Below are 23,077 nucleotides of genomic sequence, written 5' to 3' on the forward strand. Positions count from 1 at the left end.
ACACCCCGCTACTGCCACAACCACTCTTCCTTGTCGGAAAGATGAACAACCTAGACTCTATGCCAATCAACAGCAACCCCAAAAACACAACCTACAAGGTCACTTACAAACCAACTCCCACCCACTACTCCTGTTTCTCTATTTTTTGTTTGAATTGCAGTAATTGATTGAGCATTCCAAATTTCAAAGCTCCCTAACCAAGTGGGGTGTAGAGGAGGGCGTCCACTTCACATCCGAAACTCTGCGCAGCTTTCTGGTTTCCATCTTTCTCAGCAAGGATGCAATTTTTTTCTCATGCCCATCCACTGACAATCCTACGAACTTGCTTAACAAAATAAATTTCTTATAAGATAGATTGGAGAGGCTCTCCACTTTCAATAGGCCCCTACTAGGGCCCCCAAAACCCGAAGCCCCCTACTCACCACGCACCTTTAGGTTCACAATCTTGGCATCCTTGGGCTGATTCTTTGAGGCTTCCACAACCAAGGCCTCACTAGAAAACATATGCAATATAATTGTCACCCTTGCCTTCTGCCAAAAGGCCCACATCCTGCTCTCTCCATGGAATCAAGTTATCAGTCCTCCCCAAAGAAAAACCCTAGTCACTGGACATGGAAGAAGTCGAAGAGAACGACCCTCCCCCCATTAGACAAACTGGATGCAAAAACTTACCAAAGAAACCTTCCATTGGATGCAAAAAAGTTCTCCCTAAAACCCGTACCCTTTTCGTCTTTTGGCTAGCACACTTAGTCCCAATATATAAGGTAGTCTCTCATCCCTTCTCTAATCACCAACCAAAAAAAATCTTTATGCAATCTCTCAATCGTAAAAGTGACTTTCATTGGAAAAATGAACACCAACAGGAAGTAACCAAGAAAATGAGACAAAAGAAATTGCACAAAGGTAATTCTACCACCTAAAGTAGGCTTTCTTTCAACCCTAATCGTCAAGAGATATTATCTAACATAAGCCCCCCAAAAATAGGCCTCCGGGTTCCTCTCTAAGGGAAGACCCAAGTACAAAATATACCACATTGAGACTCTACACTGCAGCGGAGGCCAATCCATTTTAGAGGTCATGACTTACATTGATGCCTAACAAGCTAATTCTTCAGGCCTGACTAGAAGGTTCACTCCAAATATTCTGCACTAGTACATCTTGTGCTGACATGTTGAGAATAAATCTATTTATTATATTTTTTTCATTCTTTTTTATTAGGTATATCCTTATCAAACCATTATTTTTTAAACAAAAAATAATAAAACTATTAAACAGTGAAGATAATTCTCTTCCTCATTTTTCATTTTGTCATTCATTTTTCCACAAAATCTTAGATTTCTTCTTTTTGTTTTTTCATTTTTAATGAACCACCTTGGCCTAAGGACATGCGTGCAGGGAATTTATCTGAGGTATGTGTTAGCATCTGGAAGTTCATATATAAATATAAAAATTCAGTGCATGAACCTTATAAACTAAAGTAATAAGTCTGAATGAATTATCAGCTGAATCAACAGTAACAAGGAAGACAAAGAGCTATATTATAAGATCACAAAGGGTGAAGGTTCTTACAGCTTGAGCAGCTTCATCTATTATGACAACATCAAACCCACTATTCAATTTACTGAAAAGACTTGAACCACTGAAGCTAAGGGTGGAGAAGACCTGCCAATCATATAGTCACTATGGTAAGCAAAACGATTTTGGTTTTCACTTTCAACTAAGACTACAATTACGTACAATTGCCGCTTCACTCAGAATTGATGAACGAACGCTGTCCCTATCTCTTCCAGCAGCTCCATGTTTCTGTTTATCAGAAGTAGAGTTCATGCTGGAAAGTTTTTGTTCCACCTGCAAGGGCAATTCCCCATGTCAATACGTTCAATCATCATATAGTTAATAATAATTCAATGAAGTTAAGGGATTTTTCTTAATTGTTGCCACATACAAGGTAATCCATGGAGACTGCCCGAACAGAATGGTGTGGTTTAAGACCAATCCGCACGATTTTAGGATTATACGCATGGTCATTTTCATCACGAACACCTGACAGCAACCATAATACAAGTGTTCACCTTTGTCAGAAAAGTGTAATATTAGGAATACTAATCAAACAGCATGAAAATGCATTATATTCTACCAGCAAAAGGAATTGCTCCTTGCCACGTTCAGCAGAAAAGTATAAAAGGACACAGACTTCCATAAGATCAGGGAGGATTTATCAAAAGATACTTTGAGAGAAAATGAAGTAGGAGAATGAAAACAAGAGACTCTAGAACAAGAAGAAGATGATAGGATATTATCTTTTTAGGTGGGGGAGGGTGAATGGATAATCAACAAGAAGACAAGATGATTAAATCGGTGCAATTTGTGACTGCATGGTGTAATCAGAGACAACAGACAGGTATTAAAGTTAATTATGTCAAAGAAAGTATCTACATAGGATAAGCCCTCAGATTTTTTTTATCCAAGGTAAAAGAAACAAAACTAAAGAAGCGTGTAAGACAGAATCAGCTGTCACCTGCAAACATCCCTCTATTGGCAATAGATCTTTGGAAGGAAGAGAGGTGTCTGAGCAGAAGCAAACTCAAGGAATAGGGATTTCAACAATATTGTCATCAAGTATGAACAATGAACATAAAGAACTGGGATCACAAATGAAAGAGCAAAGCGTTGATGGTGAGGTGATAGGATCAGAAATTATGATTATGTTCTGTTTAGCTAAGAGTTGACATTTGTGGATACATGTTTTAGCTCAAGGGATTCAAAAGATAAAGACTGCATACCAGCATTCTAAGTTTCCCTTTAAGGATGTTCTCAAGAGGAAGGGAAGTCCAATTTCAGGGTCATGGCCCAACAGGGTGAATGAAAAACCATCTTCCAGCCTTTGGAATATTAGTTACAGAAGAATCCTAGTGAGGGAGATTCTAACAATCACTCCAAACTCTGGGTTAACATTATGTGGGTGTTTTCAGGTAAACTTATACTCAACTGCTCACTTTCACATTGCCACAAATTAGTGGTCGTTCTACCAGAACCAAATCAACAATGGAATACTTTAAAATGTAGACTCATAGTTACACAATTTATCTCCAGAACAAGGGCATCCCAATCCCCCACAATTCTGTTTTGCTTTTTGTTGCTTTCTTTTTCCTCAAATCATGAAACTAGTGAAAAAAATTATAAAATTTATATGAGGAAAACCAAAATGCATCCAGACACAGGTGATAACAAAAGCAAGAGAAACGAGGGGGAATGATAACATGCATAGCATAGATACTTGTACCAGTATTTAGAAGGCGCAACACAATCTCATCAAGCGCAGAATTTGATGGAGCACATACCAGTACCCGTACACGATATTTACGACTGGAAGTAACTATTTCTGGTTTCTGCAAAACATATCTAAGTCAGAAGATCCTCCAAATGAGCACTATAAAATAGCAAGCCTCAGACTTACCAATTCATTTCCAGTGGTAGGGAAAACACCATCATCACCATCCTTGGGCACAATTTCATCTCTAGGATTGATACCAGTTAGCCATGGAGATGCTTGTCCCCACATAACATATCTGCAAAATTTTACAATATTCAGTGCAAGGGCATGCATCTGTGCTGTGGATCAAAGTATTAAACTCCAACTTCAAATCATCTATGGTCAGAACAAATATGGCGAAATCGATATTGATAATAGTGAAGTTCAAGATAACGATGAGAGGTCATTCCCACAAAATACAGAACCTGATCAAAGTAAGACTATACTCCTCCACTATACAACGATAACTACAAATGAAGACATGTATAAAATATCACAAGAAACCAAATTCAAACTCTCTCAAACATTATCCACCCCTTTCAAATTACAAACTGATGTCCAACTGAGTTGAAGAACATTAAATTAGATTCCTCTATAGGCAACAATACAATAGGCCCAAAAGGAGGAGTAGAAGTGAAGAAGATCCCACAACATCCCTTCTATTCTGTATTTATCCGCAAAAATCCTAGCATTTTGCTCTTTCCACACAATCCACAGTACAGTGAGGTAAGCAATATGCCAAAGTGTTTTGTCTCTAATTGAATTCCTCAACCCTCTAAATGAGATAACCATCATATTTCCAATACTCTTAGGGGGAACCCAATCCATATTCGCCACCATGAAGAGCTTATGCCAAAGCCCCAACGTTATTGGGCACTGTAAGAAAATGTGGTCAACTGACTCTCCACTCCCTTTGCAAAGAATGCACCAATGAAGACTTAAAGATTTGCAAGGTCTTCTCACCTATAGCATGTAATTGATATTTACCTTCTTGTGCACCATTATGGACGAAAATGTTGGGAAATTTCACCAAAATATCGACGAAATATTAGATATCAGGAAGGTTCGAAACAAAATCAGTTACCGATTGTCGATTACACAAAAAATCAGTGAAAACACATAAAAATCGCCAATTTTTTTGTGTTGGGGGAACACATGCCAATGAGGTGAAAAAATCACCGATAAATCGAAGAATTTTCAAAATATGTCATTTTTTTAATATTTATCCGTATTTTTTATTTTTTTAATTATTTTTTTCTAATTTATCTTTTTTTTAAATTTATATTACACTTTCATTTTATATTATCCTTTTATTTTTAATTATTTTTCATATTTATCTCATTAATCCTATTTTATAAAATTACTATCACTTCACTTTTAAATTTTTTTTATATTTATCCTTTTAATTTTATTTAATTCTAAATATTTTTATTTTGAAATATTAAAAATATGAATTTATTCAAAAATTGCTAAAATATAAAATTAAAAAAAAATTAATGAAGTTCTAATGTTTTATAAATTAAAATTAATTTGATAAGATAAATTACTAATATAATTTTTAACAATTTTAATTATTTAAATAAATTAATGTTAATAGCAAAAAACTATCACCACAAATTTGTAATAAAATTTTAGAAATTAAATCTCAAATAAAATATTTTATATGAATCGATTTAATTTTTTATTTAAAATGTAGTCGAACATGTTTTAATAAAAGTAGTTTTTAATTTTTAAAATAAATAAATATAAATATATCAAAGGAATTTAAGCTAATTTTTTCTATAAAAAAAATTGATAAATATTATCTTTGATCAAACCTATGTCAATTACACTTACAAAATAACCTTGATATATGTATTTTGCTTATTTTATTATTTTTTTAAAGTTTTTCCAAGCATTTCCATGAATTTTAAACAATTTCTGTTCCATCGATATTTTTGTTATAATATCTACAAGATTTTACCGATATGTTCGATATATCAGTAAAATCCAAGTACTGATATATTTGTGTTTACTGATATTTTTATCTCTGTGCACTACTAACCAAGTAAAGGCCTTGACCTTTGAAGGGGCTTTTGATTTCCAAACAAAATTAGACAGAAGGTATGAGATTGGATTTAAGGACTTGGACAACACCGTGAAAAAAGATTTTACTGAGAATAAACCAAAGGGAGAACATGTCCAAGCTCTTGAGTTTGCAGTAGAAAGAGACAAGTGCGCTGTAGAAAGTGAAGACATGAGTCTTTTGAGAAGTACAATTTCTAAATCAATAAGATTATGTCGAAAGTTAAAATTACAAGAATGTGGATAGGAATTACCAAGGACAACTGAAATGATGAGATTTCTCACTGAGATAACTTTATAAAGACCTAAAAATTGTGAACACCAAGGTTGATCTCCCCACCATAAATCTTCTTAAAATTGGATTCTCTCCCCATTTCCCACCACAAAGAGGGGGGTGTAGGGAAACGTTCTGAAAAACTTGTGCAACAACCTTCCAAGGACATCTGTGTGACCATCTAACCGAAACGTTGGCGTCTCATCCATTAGGATGTGTCCCATAAATACTCAAAATAACCTAATGTCTAATACCACAATTTTCCTTAGAGAACCTCCACATTCATTTCCCTAAGAGAGCACGATTTCTCAAGGAAGTCTTCCCAATCCACAAACCTCCAAACTCCTTTGGTCTACACACTACATCCCACTTGATAAGATGATCTTTATTTCCCTCCCCAGACCTTAACCAAAGGAAATCCCTTTGCATTTTCTTAATTTTTAAGACAATTGAAGTTGGAATCATGAAAAGAGAAAGGAAATAACTACGAATGTAAGACAAACAAGACAAAATTAATGTTATCCTTCCCCCCAAAGACAAAAAGGACTTTTTCCACACATCCAACCTCCTTAAGACTATCAACCACAAGATCCCAAAATCTCATTGTCTTTGGATTCCCTATTAAAGGAAGACCCAAATAAGACAGTGGTCACTCTGAAACTTTACAGTCAAGTGTCGTAGCCAACCTGGATATCAACTCTTGGCTTACATTAATACTAGAAAGAATGTTTTTCTCTAAATTGATTTTCAACCTTGATAATTGCTCAAAAACCAAAAAGATTAGTTTAAGGTTTTACAGAATTTTCGAAGAAGCTTTAGAGAACAAAATTGTGTCATTTGCACTCATCCAACCTCCTCAAGACTCTATCAACCATAGGGCCCCAAAATCTCATTGTCTTTGGATTTCCTATTAAAGGAAGACCCAAATAAGACAATGGTCACTCTGAAACTTTCCAGTCAAGTGTCGTAGCCAACCTAGATATCAACACTTGGCTTACATTAATAGCGGAAAAAATGTTCTACCCTAAATTGATTTTCAACCTTGATAATTGCCCAAAAACCAAAAGGATTAATTTATGGTTATGCAAAATTTCCGGAGAAGCTTTAGAGAAGAAAATGGTGTCATCTGCAAATTGTAAAATAGATACTCTAGTCTTGTCCCTACCAACTTTTTTTTTTTTTTTTTTTTTTTGATAGGAAAAAACAAAGGGATATATTGATAGAAAAATTGTCCCTACCAACTATGAATCCCTCAAATAAACCACTTTCCTCCTCTCTAGTCATCATCCTATTAAGAACATCCATTACAATGGTAAAAAGGAAAGGAGAAAGAGGATCTCCTTATCTTAATCCTCTAATGGCTTTAACCCAACCTTTGGCATTTCCATTAACTAGGACTACACAACTTGTTGAAGACAAGCATCCCCTTACCCAAGATCTTCATTTTATGCTAAAACCTTTCTTTTCAAGCACATGGTCATAAGCCTTTTCAAAATCAATTTGAAGACCACCCCTCCCTCCCCCGACCTCCTTTTCTCATCCACCACTTAATTGGTTATCAAAACTGCATCCAAAATTTGTCTCCCCTCAAGAAGGCTCCTTGAGATAGAAAGATTGTTTCATTAAACACTTCTTAAATGCCCTAATAAGACCTTAGCTATAAACTTGTAACCAAGCTAATAAGTCCAAAATCTGAAAGTTTGGTTGTTTGACTTTTTTTTGCCTAAGGGCAATAAAAATGGCATTGGTGCTTTGATTTATTATCCCATTACTATGGAACTCTGAAAACACTCTCAACAAGTCCTCTTTTATCACATCCCAACACTTTTGATACACCACAATAGTAGAACCATCAAGGTCAAGGGCCTTCTCCTTGTTCGGTAGGAAAATAGCCAAGTGCACCTCCTATTTAGGGAAGGGACGGTTTAGCTAAGCGACACTCTCTCCAAAAATGGGTGACCACTCTAAACCTTCCATCCTCTAAGAAACACTTGTGGGTTTTGAGTAGAGTTTTCCATATTTGATTAGTCCCATATTCTAAACAAATATGTAACCAATTAATTCCAACAATTTTACAAAAGTTTAAAAACTAAAACTCTATCAAACTGATAGAAAGTTTTAAAGTCAACTTCAGTAGAAAGTCACCTAAGATTGACTTGTGGAATAAATGGAAGTTCACAAAATTTTAGGACAATGAGAAACATTGTGTACACTCATATTTTATCCTTTGACATTGTCCTAAACAATTTTTTTTTGGGTCCATACTCCACTCAAACAAATAAACCTTCATTCAGATCATTAGCACACAATTGGATGTATGCATATCTTAAAATCTTATCAATGACCGAGAAACAAGTTTTACAAAATGCGAACAAAACTATATGAACTAAAAAGAATCATTAAAAACTATAAGAGAATCATGAGTTTCCACATTCCAAAAATGGAAGAGGCATTCTTGAGCTACTACAATAGAAACTGCAATCACAAACAAGCAAATGTAGATCAACTTCAAATATGACAAATCATTTAAGTGTTTGACTGGAGAATTCATAGTAACTATTTTTCTTTCCTTCCTCCCCCACTCCTCTTTTTTCTTTTAGATACAAAAGAAAGGTTTATAAGAAAAGGAGCTTAACAAAGGAGGGTGCAATCCATGTGCACTAGGAGAATACAAAGAGTGCCACAGGAGAAACAACTTAACAATCTCCTAAACACTAACATGGACAAACAAACAAGGAGCAACAAAGACAAAGATCCCACATCCTAAGGCTTACTAGACCACAAGAAAAGAGAACAAAGAAAAACTCTGTTAAAGATTCAACCCACTATTCCAAGTGTTGAAACATTCTACAATTTCACTCCTTTCACATTGTTAAAAACAAGCATAATGGAGTTGTCCTCCAAACTTTCGTGGGCATTTTTCAACAAAACTTCCATGTCACCTTAACAAAACCTCTTTAATCAATGAAGAATACCCAAGAAAGGCTGAACAAATACAGAAAGAGGTGCTACAGATTACAAGCTAGACTATAATGAATGTTGTTGGTTAAATTCTTCCTCACTCACTGTTAAAATTGTTCGCTAAACAGCTTCCCAAGCAAAGAAGCCCACTTTTGTGAACCCTAAATCGCTTTGGCAAGGAACTCCCTACTAGTTGGGTCAAGGAATCAGTAAAATGATTTCACAGATAATTCCCCATCCTTGGAACACCCTCAATCATCCTATCCTCCAGATTCTACATCACTGCTACCTCCCAAATCTATTCAATAGATAGATCCACACTTCCAACCTCTCCTTATTGCTTTCCATAAACCCACCCCAAGCCTCACTCTTTTTTTTTTTTATCGGAAACAAAAGATATATTAATTATGAAAAAAGTACAAGAGAAGGATGAGATGGTTCTCCCCATAAATACAGAATACTAATCAAAGTAAGACTAAACACCTCCACTATACAAGGAGAACTATACACAAAGGTATAGGCCACTTAAGCATAAACAAAGGTAACATCTCCCCAAAAGTGGACTCAAATCCTGTCATTGTTATCCACCCATTTGAATTACAAACCAAAAGTCAACTAAGTTGAGTAACATTGAGTAGAACGCCTCTAAAGGTAATGGTACTAGAGGCCCACAAGGAGGAATAGAAGTGGAGTACATTCCGCATCTCTTCCTTTCTCAACTTTTCCTGAAAGATTCTAGAACTCCAAGCCTCACTCGACCTTCTCCAGAACACTAAATACTTCTTCCTTTCTAAACCCTCCTATTAATTGTGAAAAACAAAAGGACCCATCATATCCTTTGACCAGTAGTTGTTGTGATGTTTCACAAGAGAGAAAGCAGATACAAAAGGAAGAAGAAAGAGAGCTGAGATTGATAGCTTGAATCTAAAATTTTATTTTATTTAATTATTATTATCACTATTTTAAGATAGCAAACCTTATATAAATACTCATGCATTCTCCAATAGATTGGTTGCTGAATTGTTTGTCACAGCACTTGATTTCTACTTCTTTATATTGACTAAAGGTTGATGTGGCAATTTTAGCTTTAGTGCTTGAGTGAGGTGAACACTTATGAGGTAAGCATTTATAATAAATCTAGAAGTCCCTAGAATTTGATCAGGTAGCACCTTGAGGGATATCTTCATCAATTTTCAGAAGTTAGAAGATCAAAATGGTAATTGCAGTTTTTTCCCATAATTGGCAAAGTATAAATGCACATCTATAGCCATTACCCTATTTGGTGATCTTTTGGATTGCACCAACTCTGTGAGAGAAGAAGAAGAGAAGGTGAAATGAGAGATTTGAACTCAAGACCTCTAGTTAAGACCTCCAGTTAAAGATAAATCTAATACTATGTTAACCTACCAACTCTTATAAAAGTTTATGCTGTTAGAAATTGGACCAACAACATATACCAAAGTAATAATTATCATTCCTCTCATGGTTACATCTAGTAATCTTAGCTATAGACTTTAGAAAACTCAAAATACTAAACAAAATATAGAAAAAAAAAAAACATATTATAATACTTAAATTCTTTGATAGAACTCTAAAACCTTCCAAATAATTGGATTACAAGAAACTAGAAACCTTAACTGAAAAAAAAAAAAAAAGAAAAAAGAAAGAAAGATTTTTACAAAATAGATAAAGTTTAGAAATAGATACTTTTAGAAAATCAAAGCCTTATTTTAAAAGATTTTAGAAATTAGACACATTTTTAAAAAAATTTACAGCTTCCTAGAAATAAAAGCTTTTACAAAATGAAATGTTCAAAAGTATAGGAACTTGTACAATAAGAAATTTCTAAATAGAACTTTCTATTCAAAATAAGACTCAAATAGCCAACTATTATTCATTATGACTTTAAAAAACTATAAATCTGCAAAATTACCCAAATACCCTTCATGGGGGTAACTTAAGATTTCTTTACCCTCTTCTATTCCTTTCCTGAGTAAATCTTGGAGGGCTCATTCCCATAACTTATGGAGCTTAAATAAGATCTTTTGCTTCAAAAAGGTCAATCCAAACAGGACTTTAATATCCTTGCTCGGCTTCACAATCACTACACAAAGATTATCTGCTCTTCCTCGTCATAATTTTCACTAAACAGTTCTATTATCAAACCTGTTCCAAGAAAAACATAATCAATGTAAAGTTTTAAAATATTGAGCCCCAAAACACCCAGTCTCTTTCTTCATGGTTGACAACTTGGCATAACTGAATCAAGCATTCCCCTAGATTTCTAAGCTTCCCTCAGCACTTTATCTGACTGTTCTTTATGCTTGACTCATTCCTTACCCAACAAGCATGAACAGAGATGACTTGTATCTACCTTCCAAATCCCTCGTAGAAGGCACATAAAGATTTAAAAAATAAAATTTTGAGATGTCAAATCTATGGAATCAGGAATCTGGTGTCTCCGATTCCATTACACTTGTATCTGTATGTTTACAGGTTTAAGTTTAATCTTCATTCTAAAATAGCTTCAATCAAAGTATTCATAAGAATGAAAAAAGTTCATAGTGATGATCAAATTCTTTCTGCAGAACATCATATGTAATAGAAATGTGTGTGACATCATAGATTAAAAAAACAAATAGCCAGGAAAGAGAACATTCCACACAACCTCAATCAAGTTACAGACACTTTAAATGGCTAACATCATCAGGAGGAAGAAGATAGTAAGAAGTCAACTACATACTTTTCCTGGAGAGGTAAATATGGCCCACGTTTTATTTCACTCAATCCACCCCTACATGAAAAGGAAACTAGATAAAATAAATAAGTGAAAATGAACAGAGAATGGAATCTGAATGCACACCATATCTTATTTCACATTTATCATGACCACAGCAACAACCAGCCAAAAAAGAATGATAGAGACATTTCACTAGACTAAAGATTGACTGCTCAAATAGAAATTTCAAAGTTCTCACCTGGAGTGCACTCTTGCTGGAGTTGCATGCAAAATGGCACTAAGAAGCCCAAGAATAGTCTGTGTTTTTCCTGTTCCTGGGGGACCCTAGAAGAAAGCATGCCCTCAAATACCATATTTAGGTTATGAAAACACTATAAAACAGAAATAAAAGACAACGATATAACATAGTGATTTTGAGTATATTAGCAATTAAGTCAGATTAAAAATATATATGATCAATGAATTTCCAGTGTGTCAGACTGAGACAGTATAGGAATATAGGAGAAACTTTTATTTCTGGCTTCTCCTTGCTTAAATTCATAAAAGCCAATAGACCTATTTGCTACTACCAATCAGGGAAAAAGAAAGAACAGACCAAATGAAGAAAATAGGTCCTTAACGAAGAAGTACTTAAAGGATGTAACTTCCATGAGCTGTAGGATATTTGGCTCAACAAACTAAAGTTTAGGTCCTCCCTTGGGAGGCAATCATAGGGCACCTTATTTTCAGGAACCTGTTGTTGAGAAGATATAGGATTAGATGGGTGAAACAGGGCTGTTCCTTTTCTTGAAGTCTAAATCAGCAAACCATAAGGTCAACAGGCTTGCCAAGAGAGGAGTCTACCAAGGGATCATCTATAGGCATCTTGCATTTGTTTAGTTAGGGGCCTTCTATAGGCTGATCTTTGTTTTTTCCTTTCTGCCTGCTGGTTTCCTTTCTCTTTCTTCTTGCACAGCTTCTTTTTTGAAGGATCTAGCACCATCTTTTGTGAACCATTCCCTAATAATATAATATTCTTCTCATTTCTTATCAGAAAGAAGGTGGCTGCAACTTCAAACCCTTCACTAGGTGGCCCATTGAAGAAGAAAGCAAAAACTGAACAAGTACAAGTTGTTGAGGGCCCATGCTGTTAGACAACCATATTATGAGTTTTAACTATCTCCTTCTCCCATATTTTAGGACAAATGTTGACAGTGGGAGTATTCAGGGTTGAGATTGGTCACTGTAAATACTGCAGTTTAGTTAGAACATCCCTCCTCCAAGGAAAAATTGAAGCGACTATATTTCAATTGGATAAGGAAAAAGCTCCAGGCCCTAAGTTTTTCAATATCTTTTTATCAAGATTTTTGGCAGACTTAAAAAGACAATCAATCAAAAGTATGTCATGAATTCCACAACAATATGGTTATAAATAAGAACACTAATTTAACCATTATTGCCCTTATTCCAAAAAGAGCTGCCACATGACGTTAAAGAAGACAGAATCTTTAGTTCAGTTTTCAATCTTTATAAGATTATTGCCAATTTCCTTCCTGAGCCCATCAGACTTGTGCTTCATGAGGAGGCTCTCATTAAGGGCAGTCAGATACTGAATGTTGTGTTGATAGCTAATCATTTGTCAGACATAAGACTTAGGTTGGGAGAGGAGGGTGTGTGGTCTTTACAATTTATTTTCTATATGCACCTCATGGATTTAATATTGTTTCCTGTGATAGTTTTGCAATTCTTCTATATAGTTGAGCTAGGGCCTGGATTTTAGCCTCTTGTAAACTTAGCTAGAAAATCCTACCCTTACAGTTCACAATTGATAGTTTTGCAATTCTTCTATATAGTTGACCTAGGGCCTGGATTTTAGCCTCTTGTAAACTTAGCTAGAAAATCCTACCCTTACAGTTCACAATTGCAGTAGATGTTTTGAGCAGAATGATGATGAGTGCTGAGGCTCGAGGTTTCATAAAGGGCTTTGAGGTCAGGAGAAACAATCTTACAATGTCCCACCTTCAGTTTGCATATGATATTATTATTTTCTTAAAAGGAAACAATTATTAGCTCTTACCATTAAATTTATCTTTCTGGATCTTATTGTCAAGTAATAACATTTAGATAAAAGCACACTGTCAGATATATGGATCAAGGTCATTTCAGCAGGCTTGCCACTATCTTCTCTAGATCTTCCCATAGGGGTAAACCAATAGTTCTCAAATTCTGAGACCTGGTTGGAAAATCTGTCTTGTCTTCAGGAGGCAGAATCACGTATAGTTTTTTTTTATAAGCAAATTGAAGTTTTATTAATAGGTGTCTAATAAAAAGGGTTGCAATTCAAGTGCAGGATGTATACAGAGAGAGTAAAAACCCAAAAAAAAGGTCCAACTGCACCTCAACCCCTTCCCAAACAATCAATGACATCTAAAAGTCAACTAATGTCAATTCTTGCTGAATCCAGAGACTAAATAAAATAAAGAATTGATTAATGCATTTTTCACCAACCCTTCTAGTCTTTCCTTTTTTTTTATGAGTAAAGAGAATTTCATATATAAAGAGACGCCAAAAAGTGACTCAAGGTATACAAACCTATACACCCACCACCAAAAGGGCCAAAGAAAAAGAAGAATGAGAACAACATCCAGCTGGCCCAAAAAACAACCTTAATAGGATCCCAACCAATCAATAAAATTAACCATAGTTGAAGCATTCAACTATAAACAACTTAGCCTCAGACCAAAGAGAATAAACAAAAGAGTATTTCAATATCTGGATTGACAACACATCATCCTTGAAGGCCAATCTATTTCTGGTCTTCCAAACCGTCCAAAATATGTAAAGAGGAACAGCTTTCCACACCTTCCTGCGTTTTTTGCCCATAAAAGAACCATGTCCAGCTAAGGAGAGTCTCTCTAACTGAAGAGGGCAGCACCCAAGACACCCCAAACAAAGTAAAGAGTAACTCTCATAGGACCCTTGTTTTTGAACAATGAAAAAGAAGATGGTCTATGGTCTCCTCATTCTCAAGACACATAAAACATCTATTTGCCAAGGCCCATCCTCTTTTCTGAACAAGATCTAGGGTTAAGGCTTTACCCCACGTAGCCTCCCATGCAAAGAAACTAATTTTGGGTTGTACCCACACATTCCAAATACAGCTAGAGGGAAACAAATAAGTGCAGTCTGCTTCTAGAGCAAGGTAGAGAGACTTGACCGAGAACTTGCCACTCTTTGTTTCGGTCCAAACCACCATATCATCCACATCTCCAAGCACTCTCTTCCCGTGAAGACGCTCCAGAAATCTTTCCACCTCCCAATCATTTAGGGCTCTTGAAAAACAGGGATTCCAACCCCTCCGACCCCCCTCAACCGAGGGATCCCAAAAATCTGTCACCCAAGCTTCCTTGTCAACAGACAAAGCAAAAGGGGAAGGAAAAGACTCACACAAAGGGGAATCCCCACACCATCTATCCCTCCAAAATCTCACCCTCCTCCCATTGCCAACACTGAAATAAATCCGGGCACCCACCAACTCCCAGTCCATCCTTATTCCTTTCCAAAGCCCCACACCATGCGCCTCTCTCACTTCCCGAGAGCACCAACCCCCTCTATCTTTCCCATACTTCCCTCTAATCACTTGATTCCACAAAGCCTCTCTTTCATTTGCAAATCGCCAATTCCATTTGGAAAGAAGACCCTTATTGATTCCACAAACCTTCAAAAATTTTATGATTCCATTCTTTTCAATATACATGGGAAGAGGAAGAGAAGGACTGCCTTCCAAATCTTCTTCAGCTCCTCCCCACAAAACTCACCTGATGGCTGACAGTCCAATAGCAAAATCCTTCAGCAACCAAGGCAGCACACCCAGGAGATTCTAAACAAAAGGGATGACAAAGATTATACACCACTGGGCAATCTACAATAAATAAGTATATCATTGACACCCACAATGCTTGCAAAGGCAACACCAACTACTAGAAGACCAAAGTCCCTTCATAAGCGGATCCATCATGAGTATTCTCTCCCACACCATCTCCCAAGCATAGAAACAAACTTAAGAAAGAGCTTTGTGGACCACACTTCCTTAGAGGAAACAGGCAGGAACATAGAATGAAAAGCAAAATGACTTGACCAAGAAGCTAACAATTCTTCGAGGACCTCCAAACCAACTGTTCATGACATCCTTCCCTCATTGGAATACTCCAGTATGAAGGAACAAGTGCAAGTCCCAAAATCCCAATCATGGAAATTTCTCCAAATATGAGTTCCAATAACTGCCCTCTCCCCCTTTCCCAAAAATCAGCCATCTAAGCATTTCTAAGAGAAGCAATAAAACAAATTGGAAATGAATCTTTAAATGCCTACTCACCCACATAATACACCATACAAAAACTTGGTTTAGAGGCCATTACTCACCACATCACCTCTATCTAGTCTTGTCTAGCATATATCCCTATGTACTATGTATCCAAAATCCATCTTTGAGATCCTCATTAAGATTACTTCTAGTACTAAGGTGGTGTTTGTTTTTTGGCTGAATAGAAAAAGCCAAAATATTTGACTTTTTCTATTCAGCTAAAAGTAATTCATTTACATCAACCAACATAATTAAATTAAACTTATTGATAACAAGTTCATTTTAGTGATGTTGGTTAATATTAATAAGGTACTTTTAGCTTAATAGAAAAAGCCAACTTTTTCTATTCAGTCAAAAAACAAACACCACCTAAGAATATGCAATGACTGACTTTGGTCAAGTATTAGTGAATGGGTGAGAGAACATTTGGTAAGATAAATCAAGGTACATGGACTTAGGAGTGAAGTGGACTTAGGTTTTAAGGACTTCTACTAGAAATAGAACTTTCTTAGGTAAATGGTGATGGTATTTTTATAAGGAAAGTAACTCACTATGAAAATGTAGGATTTTTTTTTTATAGGAAAAAATAAATTGTATTAATAGCACCTAACAAGGAGTAGCACAAAAGCACACACAGTGTATACATGGCACCTAAAGGCCAAACACGGCTAAGGGCTACACGAAAAACAACATCCTCACTTTAGTTAGAGCTCAACCAATCAATAATATCAAATATGGGCAATGAGCAATTGCTTATATACACACTAACCCACTGCAAAAAATTGTACATAAATGATTGTTTGATTACTTGATCCACTTGTTCAATGGTTTCCAAACGCTCCCCTATTTTTCTCCTTTCATATGGTCCAATCTAAGCACAAAGGAACTGCTCTCCAAGCTTTCTTTCTTTTCTCCCCAACAAAGGAACCATGTTAGCCAAGAAGAACATCTTTGACTAAGGAGAACACCACCCATTGGACTCTAAAGAGAGCATACATTAACTGCCATAACATAACTACTTTAGAACACTGAAGGAGGATGAGATTAGCCATTTCTTCTTCTCCTTTACAAAGTAACATCAATTTGGCATCCTCCAACCTTGTTTCTGAGGGGATTTAAGGTCATTATTCTTCCCCATGTAACTTCCCAAGTGAAAAACATACCCTCATCATGTAGTATTTATAACTTAGAAGCATCTATGATTTGTGTTCCAATGGAAAGGACACCAACATAGTTGTTAGATGGTTATATCAATGTTAGTGGATTTTGGAAAGCAATCTAGGAATTTTTCTTTTCCTTTTTTTTTTTTTTTATAACTGAGGAACCTTCTATAGTCAAACCCTTAGGACTCTCCATGAGGACACAAACCTCGGGGTGTTGACCTCACCCACAACAACTAGCACCAGGTAAATCAGGGTGTCATCAACAACAGGATTCAAACCTGAGACCATGTGCCTCTTACTAGGACCACCCAACATTCACCCTAACCAACTTGGCTACCCTGGCAGGCTGAAAGCAATGTAGGATTCTTAAACCCCATCATCATCATATGATGATTCAACAATAAGTTCTGCAAGGATTTATAATAGGGAGAGCAATTTTAGTGATATCCTAAACTCTATTCTTTATCAAGGATAAGAAATTCTCCCTTTTTGTTGTTATTGATCCTTCGCATTGAACCATCCTTTTTACAAGCTTGATTTTTTGTGCATGAAATAATCTAGGGAGAATTCAAAGCAATGGCTTCTAGGATTTGTGAACTGAATTGAAGATTTTTACTTGGTGAATTTTTATTCAAAAAAGGATAAAGATTTTACTTAGTGAATTCCTGCAAGTCCTACCAAGAAGACTTTATTTAGTGAATTAGGGTTTTGTAACAAAGAACCCATTAGATCTTATGATGACAATGTAAGAATTGAAGATAATATAGTAGAAAAGTTCACTAAGTAGGACATAAGTGATAATATAGTAGAAATTGAAAATAACAAGTTCAAAGTACTGCTTTCCAAAATAAACTAGGAATGCAAGACATAAGTGATAAACACCCAAGTTTTGAGGGGGAGCATTCAATGGGATAAAAAGCTACCTTTGTGACTTGCGTTAGAATGGAACTTTTGTAATTTTAAGGTGCTCACTACTTATAAGTTATACCATAGAAAAACTCATGAGGTAACACTACCCTCACACCTCATCTTCCACGATTTCTTTTCTTTTCTCGCTTCTTTCTTCAGTTACTTTCTAAGCTATATCACAAGATCAAATTTCAATCTACTTAAAAACAAAATTCCTTTTAAATGTTTCAATAGAGCTTCCATTAGTCAATCTACAAAAGAACCTCTTAAATAACATATCCTATTATGTTTTCATTAAACAATCCTCAAATTTAAAGCCATAATGTAGCCTCCCACTAAAATCTATGGCACATAGGACAATCCAACCTTGATATGACTACCTAGCCTAGTAGTATAAGGTATTGGACTAACAAAAGCATTTGGCTCTGAGTCTCTAACTAGTGTAGAAAAGCTAAAGAAGAAAAACATGACACATGCAAAGGCTCCACATGAGAAATGACCCTTTTAACCTTTTTAGGATTTGTATAAAGAGCATAAATGTGTTAGAATTGGGTACATAAAAGTAGAGTACATTAGTAATAGAAACAATAAGCAAATGCATTAACATTGGTAGTGTGCTACTGTTAATAAGTTCTTATATTTTCACTACCCTTTTCAAGTTGATGAGCCTTGGAATTTTTTTTTTTTTTTTTTTTTTTTTTTTTTTTGTGGTGATGTGTAACTCTTCTTTTTTTATGGGGTGGGCGGGTATAGCAGGATGGGGAGGGGGAGGGGGAGGGGGAGGGGGAGGGGGGTGGGGGTGGGGGTGGGGGTGGGGGTGGGGGTGTGGTTCCCTACTAGAACTCACTTGGAACCTCCACATCTCTGTCACAACACCTTGCATCCAAAATTCTTCTATATATATTCAGAACTACAAATCAACTACAAGAACTTTAAATTTTTATTTATAGATGCCACTGCCTTGCCTCATGCATTAATTACTAATGAATTTTTTTATTAGAAACAAACTAATTCATTGATATGAAGTAAGTAATCGAAATGTTCCTCGACTTCTTCACCTACCATTAAGTGAAGGTAACTAGAGCATACTTGATCTAAATTCCATGTGGATTTCTGTTTGAAACATTCATAATAGCACAAGATTTATGATAAATCTTTACTTAACATACACATAAGCATGATTGGTTCAGCCATAGTTGATCAAGATATTCACTCAACAGTCTAGTTCAATATAATATGGGAATCAAAAAATAATAATAATAACATTGCAAATATAAAACACAATAAGCTGAAAAGAATGCAGATCAAAATAAACAAACAGAAGCACTTCAAGAAACCAAGAGTCAAACCTGTATCAGGACAAAGGCTTTACGTGAAAGACTTGCCTGCAGCAAACCATCATTTCCATTGAGAATTGATGGAACCCTAAAACATAAAATAAAAATAAAGACAAAGGAGGGCAAGAGAAAGAGAAAGAGCAAGAGAGAGAGAGAGAGAGAGAGAGAGAGAGAGGGAGAGATCTTGGATTCATACAACTAAGTATTAACAACTACATTTGATCATTTGAGTAGAAACTCACATGTATTGCTGCTAGTTGAGATTCATTGTGATTTGTCTCAATAAACTCCATCAATGGTCTAGGAATTTTCCAGGACTGTTCACCAGGACTAGGACTGCTGTCAGTCGCTGTTAATATCAAGTCCTTGAAGGGGAGAGACCCAATGGATTGTAAACCAATATATTCACGAACAATAGTTGATAAACTGCAAATCTGCATAAGTTTGGATTGTTTTTTATTATTAGAAACAAAAAAATTATTAATGATAATAAAAGTACAAGAGATGGATGAGAGGTCCTTCCCTCAAAATACAGATCCTGATCAAAGTAACAGAAACCCCCAACACAAAAACACAAAGGCATTCCCCACCAATCTCAAAATTTTGAATCACAAACCGAAAACCAGTTGAGTTGAATAACATCAAGTAGAACTCCTCTAAAAGTGGCATAAGTTTGGTTTGTTAGCGGCTAACCTAAATTAATAATGATAAATGGGCCCCACATCAAATAACCTTCCAGGTTTATGAACTTTCCAGATTCCACTTGTAGCATCAGAAATTATGTATGTGATGTATGTTGAAAACATGATTCAATGATTCCTTTCAGTGACTGCTTGTGTAGTATTTTAGATACCGAATGCTTAAAAAAGCACCAAATATCCTATGTATTGAGAGATTATAATTCTGAAGGATATCAGAACAAGGAAACTAAGAAAGAAATTTTGGTCTTTTCATTTTTATTCTTATCAACAATGTTCAAGGAGAAGTATAAATCCTTTATCTTGTATATTTTAGTGTATGCCAAAATTTTCAAGTATTTGGCAAGAGCAAGAGTTAAGAAAGAATAGAATACCCCATAAAAGTTCTATTTTTGCACGTTTTTAACAAATTAAAATATTTTTCACAGCAATATAACTTTAGCAAAATATAAGAGCCATACCATAGAAACAAAACAAAAAATTTTTACAAGCACAACTAATTTCTCAAGGAAAAGCTTACCTTCAGAATATACAAACCTCTATTTGGATCATTAATAAGATTACCAATAAGAGAGTGCATGCTCAACAACCTTGGACAAGATACAACTTCATCTGTATTAATTCCCTTGACCTCTCCATCTAACCACATTCTTACTCTAAGTAAATCTCCCTGACGATGCTCTGCTAATGCAAAAGCATATGTAGTTGGCAGTCTTGTACCCTCTTGAAACTGCAAAAGAAACCCCTTCCAAATACTTAAGCATTCCCGGTAACATTGATCAATTCTGATAAACAATACCATTCATTTTGAAATACAAATTCACTTCTTTCAAATCCAAAAGACGCAAAAATAATGAACAAATCCTTGTAGTCACATATAATTGAAAAGAAAAAAAAAAATCAAAGAGAGCAAAAGTGCATTTAATTTAGTATCCACAATTTGATGACGCACTAAAACGCATGATTTGAATACAATTACAGGGCTATCTTTGTTTTTCAGAGCAGAAATTGATTATCTTGTGAAATTGATTCATCACATTTTAGATAAAACGAGTGGGCACCTTTGTTTTTGAGAGCAGTAATAGATCATTTTGTGAAATTGATTCACCCTCCTCTGCCTTATAACCAACCACCGGTATACTAAACCCATCAGTCTCACTGCATTCTCGGACTATCGCAAACTTCCACTCTGACACTGCAATGCCCATCAAAAATAGTATTTTAGTTTCTGTCTGGATTACATTGTAAACTTCAAAATAAAAGAATAAAATAAAAAATGTAAACATTTACATTTTATCTAGAGCGTAGCTATCTGGGTCGCATTATAAACCTTTAAAAATAAAAAATAGAAATTACATCCGTTTGGCAGTCGAGAAACCATAGGGAAAAAACAATAAAGGAAATCAACGGGAAGCAAATACTAAAAATCTTTAATTTTACTTTGTTTTCTTGAGTTTTCTGCGAAAGAAACATACCCTCTTCTTCATCCCTGCCCTGCACGATCTGGGCTTTTACTTCTTCAAAAAGAAGAGGCTCGAAAGTTGCGAGATAATCATCTATGTCAGTGTATGTATCCTTCACCTTCCTCAGGCCCGGAGCACTTCCATCACCAATATTTCTGCTGTTTTTCTGCTTCATGAAACCACTTTATATTTCAATTTTGTCTGATTTGAAAAACCAAACTCATGAATTTTGGATAGAAAACTTAGATTATTGACCTTGGATTCTTTGAGGAGTTGGACATAGTCCCAACCCAGAACTATTTTGCAGAAACGAAGAATACAGGCTTCTTCTTCAAGCGACTTCTTGTCGACAATAGCCATTACTCACATTCACAGAGAAAACCGCAGAGCGAGAGTAGAAGGGTTTAAGAAAGGTGGGCTTGAATCCGAGGGAACGCGCAGCAGAGGATTTATTCCCAAGAAGCAAACGACGTTAGTTTACTAGAGTTATGTGATAATGGGCTGAGACTAGGCCGGCCCAAATTCTGAACTATTGGACTGTGTAAGTGGGCTGATTTCTATTCCGTGGTCATAGTTATATTCATAGTGGCATTTTGGGTCTCTCAAGTTTGATAAATAATTAATTTTTTAAGGCGCAACTTACGTTGTTGATCACACCGACATCAGTTCGTGGGATACCAAATGGTGGGTCACATATATTCCCTAAATCTTAAGCTAATGGAAGGTAGAAGTTGCCCCACATATAAGGCCCAACCAACATCCGTGATCAGCCCATATGGGACATTAGACTCCCATCCATCCTGCCTTATTGATTGATTTATCAATTTATTAATTAATTAAGAGCGAGTATAACAGTAATTTTAAGAAATTTTATTACTTAAAATAATAAATAAAAGACTAAAAATACTTCTTAAAATCATTATCAAGTGCATCTAACCGTGTTTTTACTTAAAGTGATTTTAGTAAAAGTGTTTTCTCTAAAAGTGTTTATAAGATAATCATCAGTGGAGTACTTCTTAAAGAGAAAAAAAAGCACTATTAAAGTGCATTAAAAATATATCTGATAATGATTCTAAAAAACATTTTTAATATTTTTAATACTTAAAAAATTTCATCATTCAAGAGATAGAAATGTTAGAAATGTTTTATAGAATCACCTCCTCAAAATGTTTTTAGTGGAAGTATTTTTAGAAAAATCACCAATCAAGTATTTTTTAAAATTTACCAAATATCTATTTTTTTTAAATATTTTTTAAGTTAAAAGTGTTTTCTATAATCACTTTCAAAGTGATTTTTAAGTGTTTGATAGTCAATCTATAGAAAAACCTTTTAGAAAACCTCTTATTTTTAAAAGTGATTCCTAAATTTCTATAAACACTTAATTTTATTTTATTTTAAAAAAAAACACATTATAAGTTAAAAACACTTTTTAAAATCACTATAAATCAATAAACTCTGTTTAGAAGTGATTATAATGTTGACATATTATAATAGAGAAAAATAATGGAAATTCATTAATATGTTTTAATTAATAAAAGTACACACGGTTAAAAATTTTAAATCTCACTTTCAATCAAATTTTGATTCTTCTCTCCTTCTACCTGGCATTATCATTCACTTCTATTTTCATCGTATTCTCACATGCCAAATCCATCTGGCTGCCTTTGGTATGCGAAAATAGTAAAGGATTGTGCATAAATTTCACAAAGCTTTGAAACTTACGTTTAAAATAGACTCTATCATGTCACACAAGAGCCGTATAATTATTTATTTATTTTTATAAAATAAAAAAATAAAAAATAAAAGGTGGGGG

General features: G+C 35.1%; 1 protein-coding gene across 5 annotated transcripts in view; it reads right to left on the bottom strand.

Moving 5' to 3' along the window:
- LOC100263445 (probable helicase MAGATAMA 3) overlaps positions 1-21,704 on the bottom strand; it is a 39,685-nt gene extending 17,981 nt beyond the window's left edge. The window contains exons 1-13 of one of the 5 annotated variants that reach the window (XM_010646267.3): positions 21,520-21,704; positions 21,277-21,430; positions 20,863-20,996; positions 20,322-20,531; positions 19,346-19,537; positions 19,116-19,151; positions 11,591-11,666; positions 11,356-11,422; positions 3,458-3,569; positions 3,284-3,389; positions 1,946-2,043; positions 1,738-1,848; positions 1,570-1,662 (exon numbers count right to left, since the gene is read on the bottom strand). In XM_010646267.3, the coding sequence (XP_010644569.1) occupies positions 1,570-1,662; positions 1,738-1,848; positions 1,946-2,043; positions 3,284-3,389; positions 3,458-3,569; positions 11,356-11,422; positions 11,591-11,666; positions 19,116-19,151; positions 19,346-19,537; positions 20,322-20,531; positions 20,863-20,996; positions 21,277-21,430; positions 21,520-21,624 (1,494 nt within the window). In that variant the 5' untranslated portion in view covers positions 21,625-21,704. Of the gene's footprint in view, positions 1-1,569; positions 1,663-1,737; positions 1,849-1,945; positions 2,044-3,283; positions 3,390-3,457; positions 3,570-11,355; positions 11,423-11,590; positions 11,677-19,115; positions 19,152-19,345; positions 19,538-20,321; positions 20,532-20,862; positions 20,997-21,091; positions 21,134-21,276; positions 21,431-21,519 lie in introns of those variants that run through there. The other 4 variants (XM_010646268.3, XM_019217412.2, XM_059735328.1 and 1 more) reach the window with 4 other exon arrangements.
- Between the last annotated feature and the right edge of the window lie 1,373 nt (positions 21,705-23,077).

The sequence above is a fragment of the Vitis vinifera genome, chromosome 19 (assembly GCF_030704535.1).
Source record: "Vitis vinifera cultivar Pinot Noir 40024 chromosome 19, ASM3070453v1".
NCBI lineage: Eukaryota > Viridiplantae > Streptophyta > Magnoliopsida > Vitales > Vitaceae > Vitis > Vitis vinifera.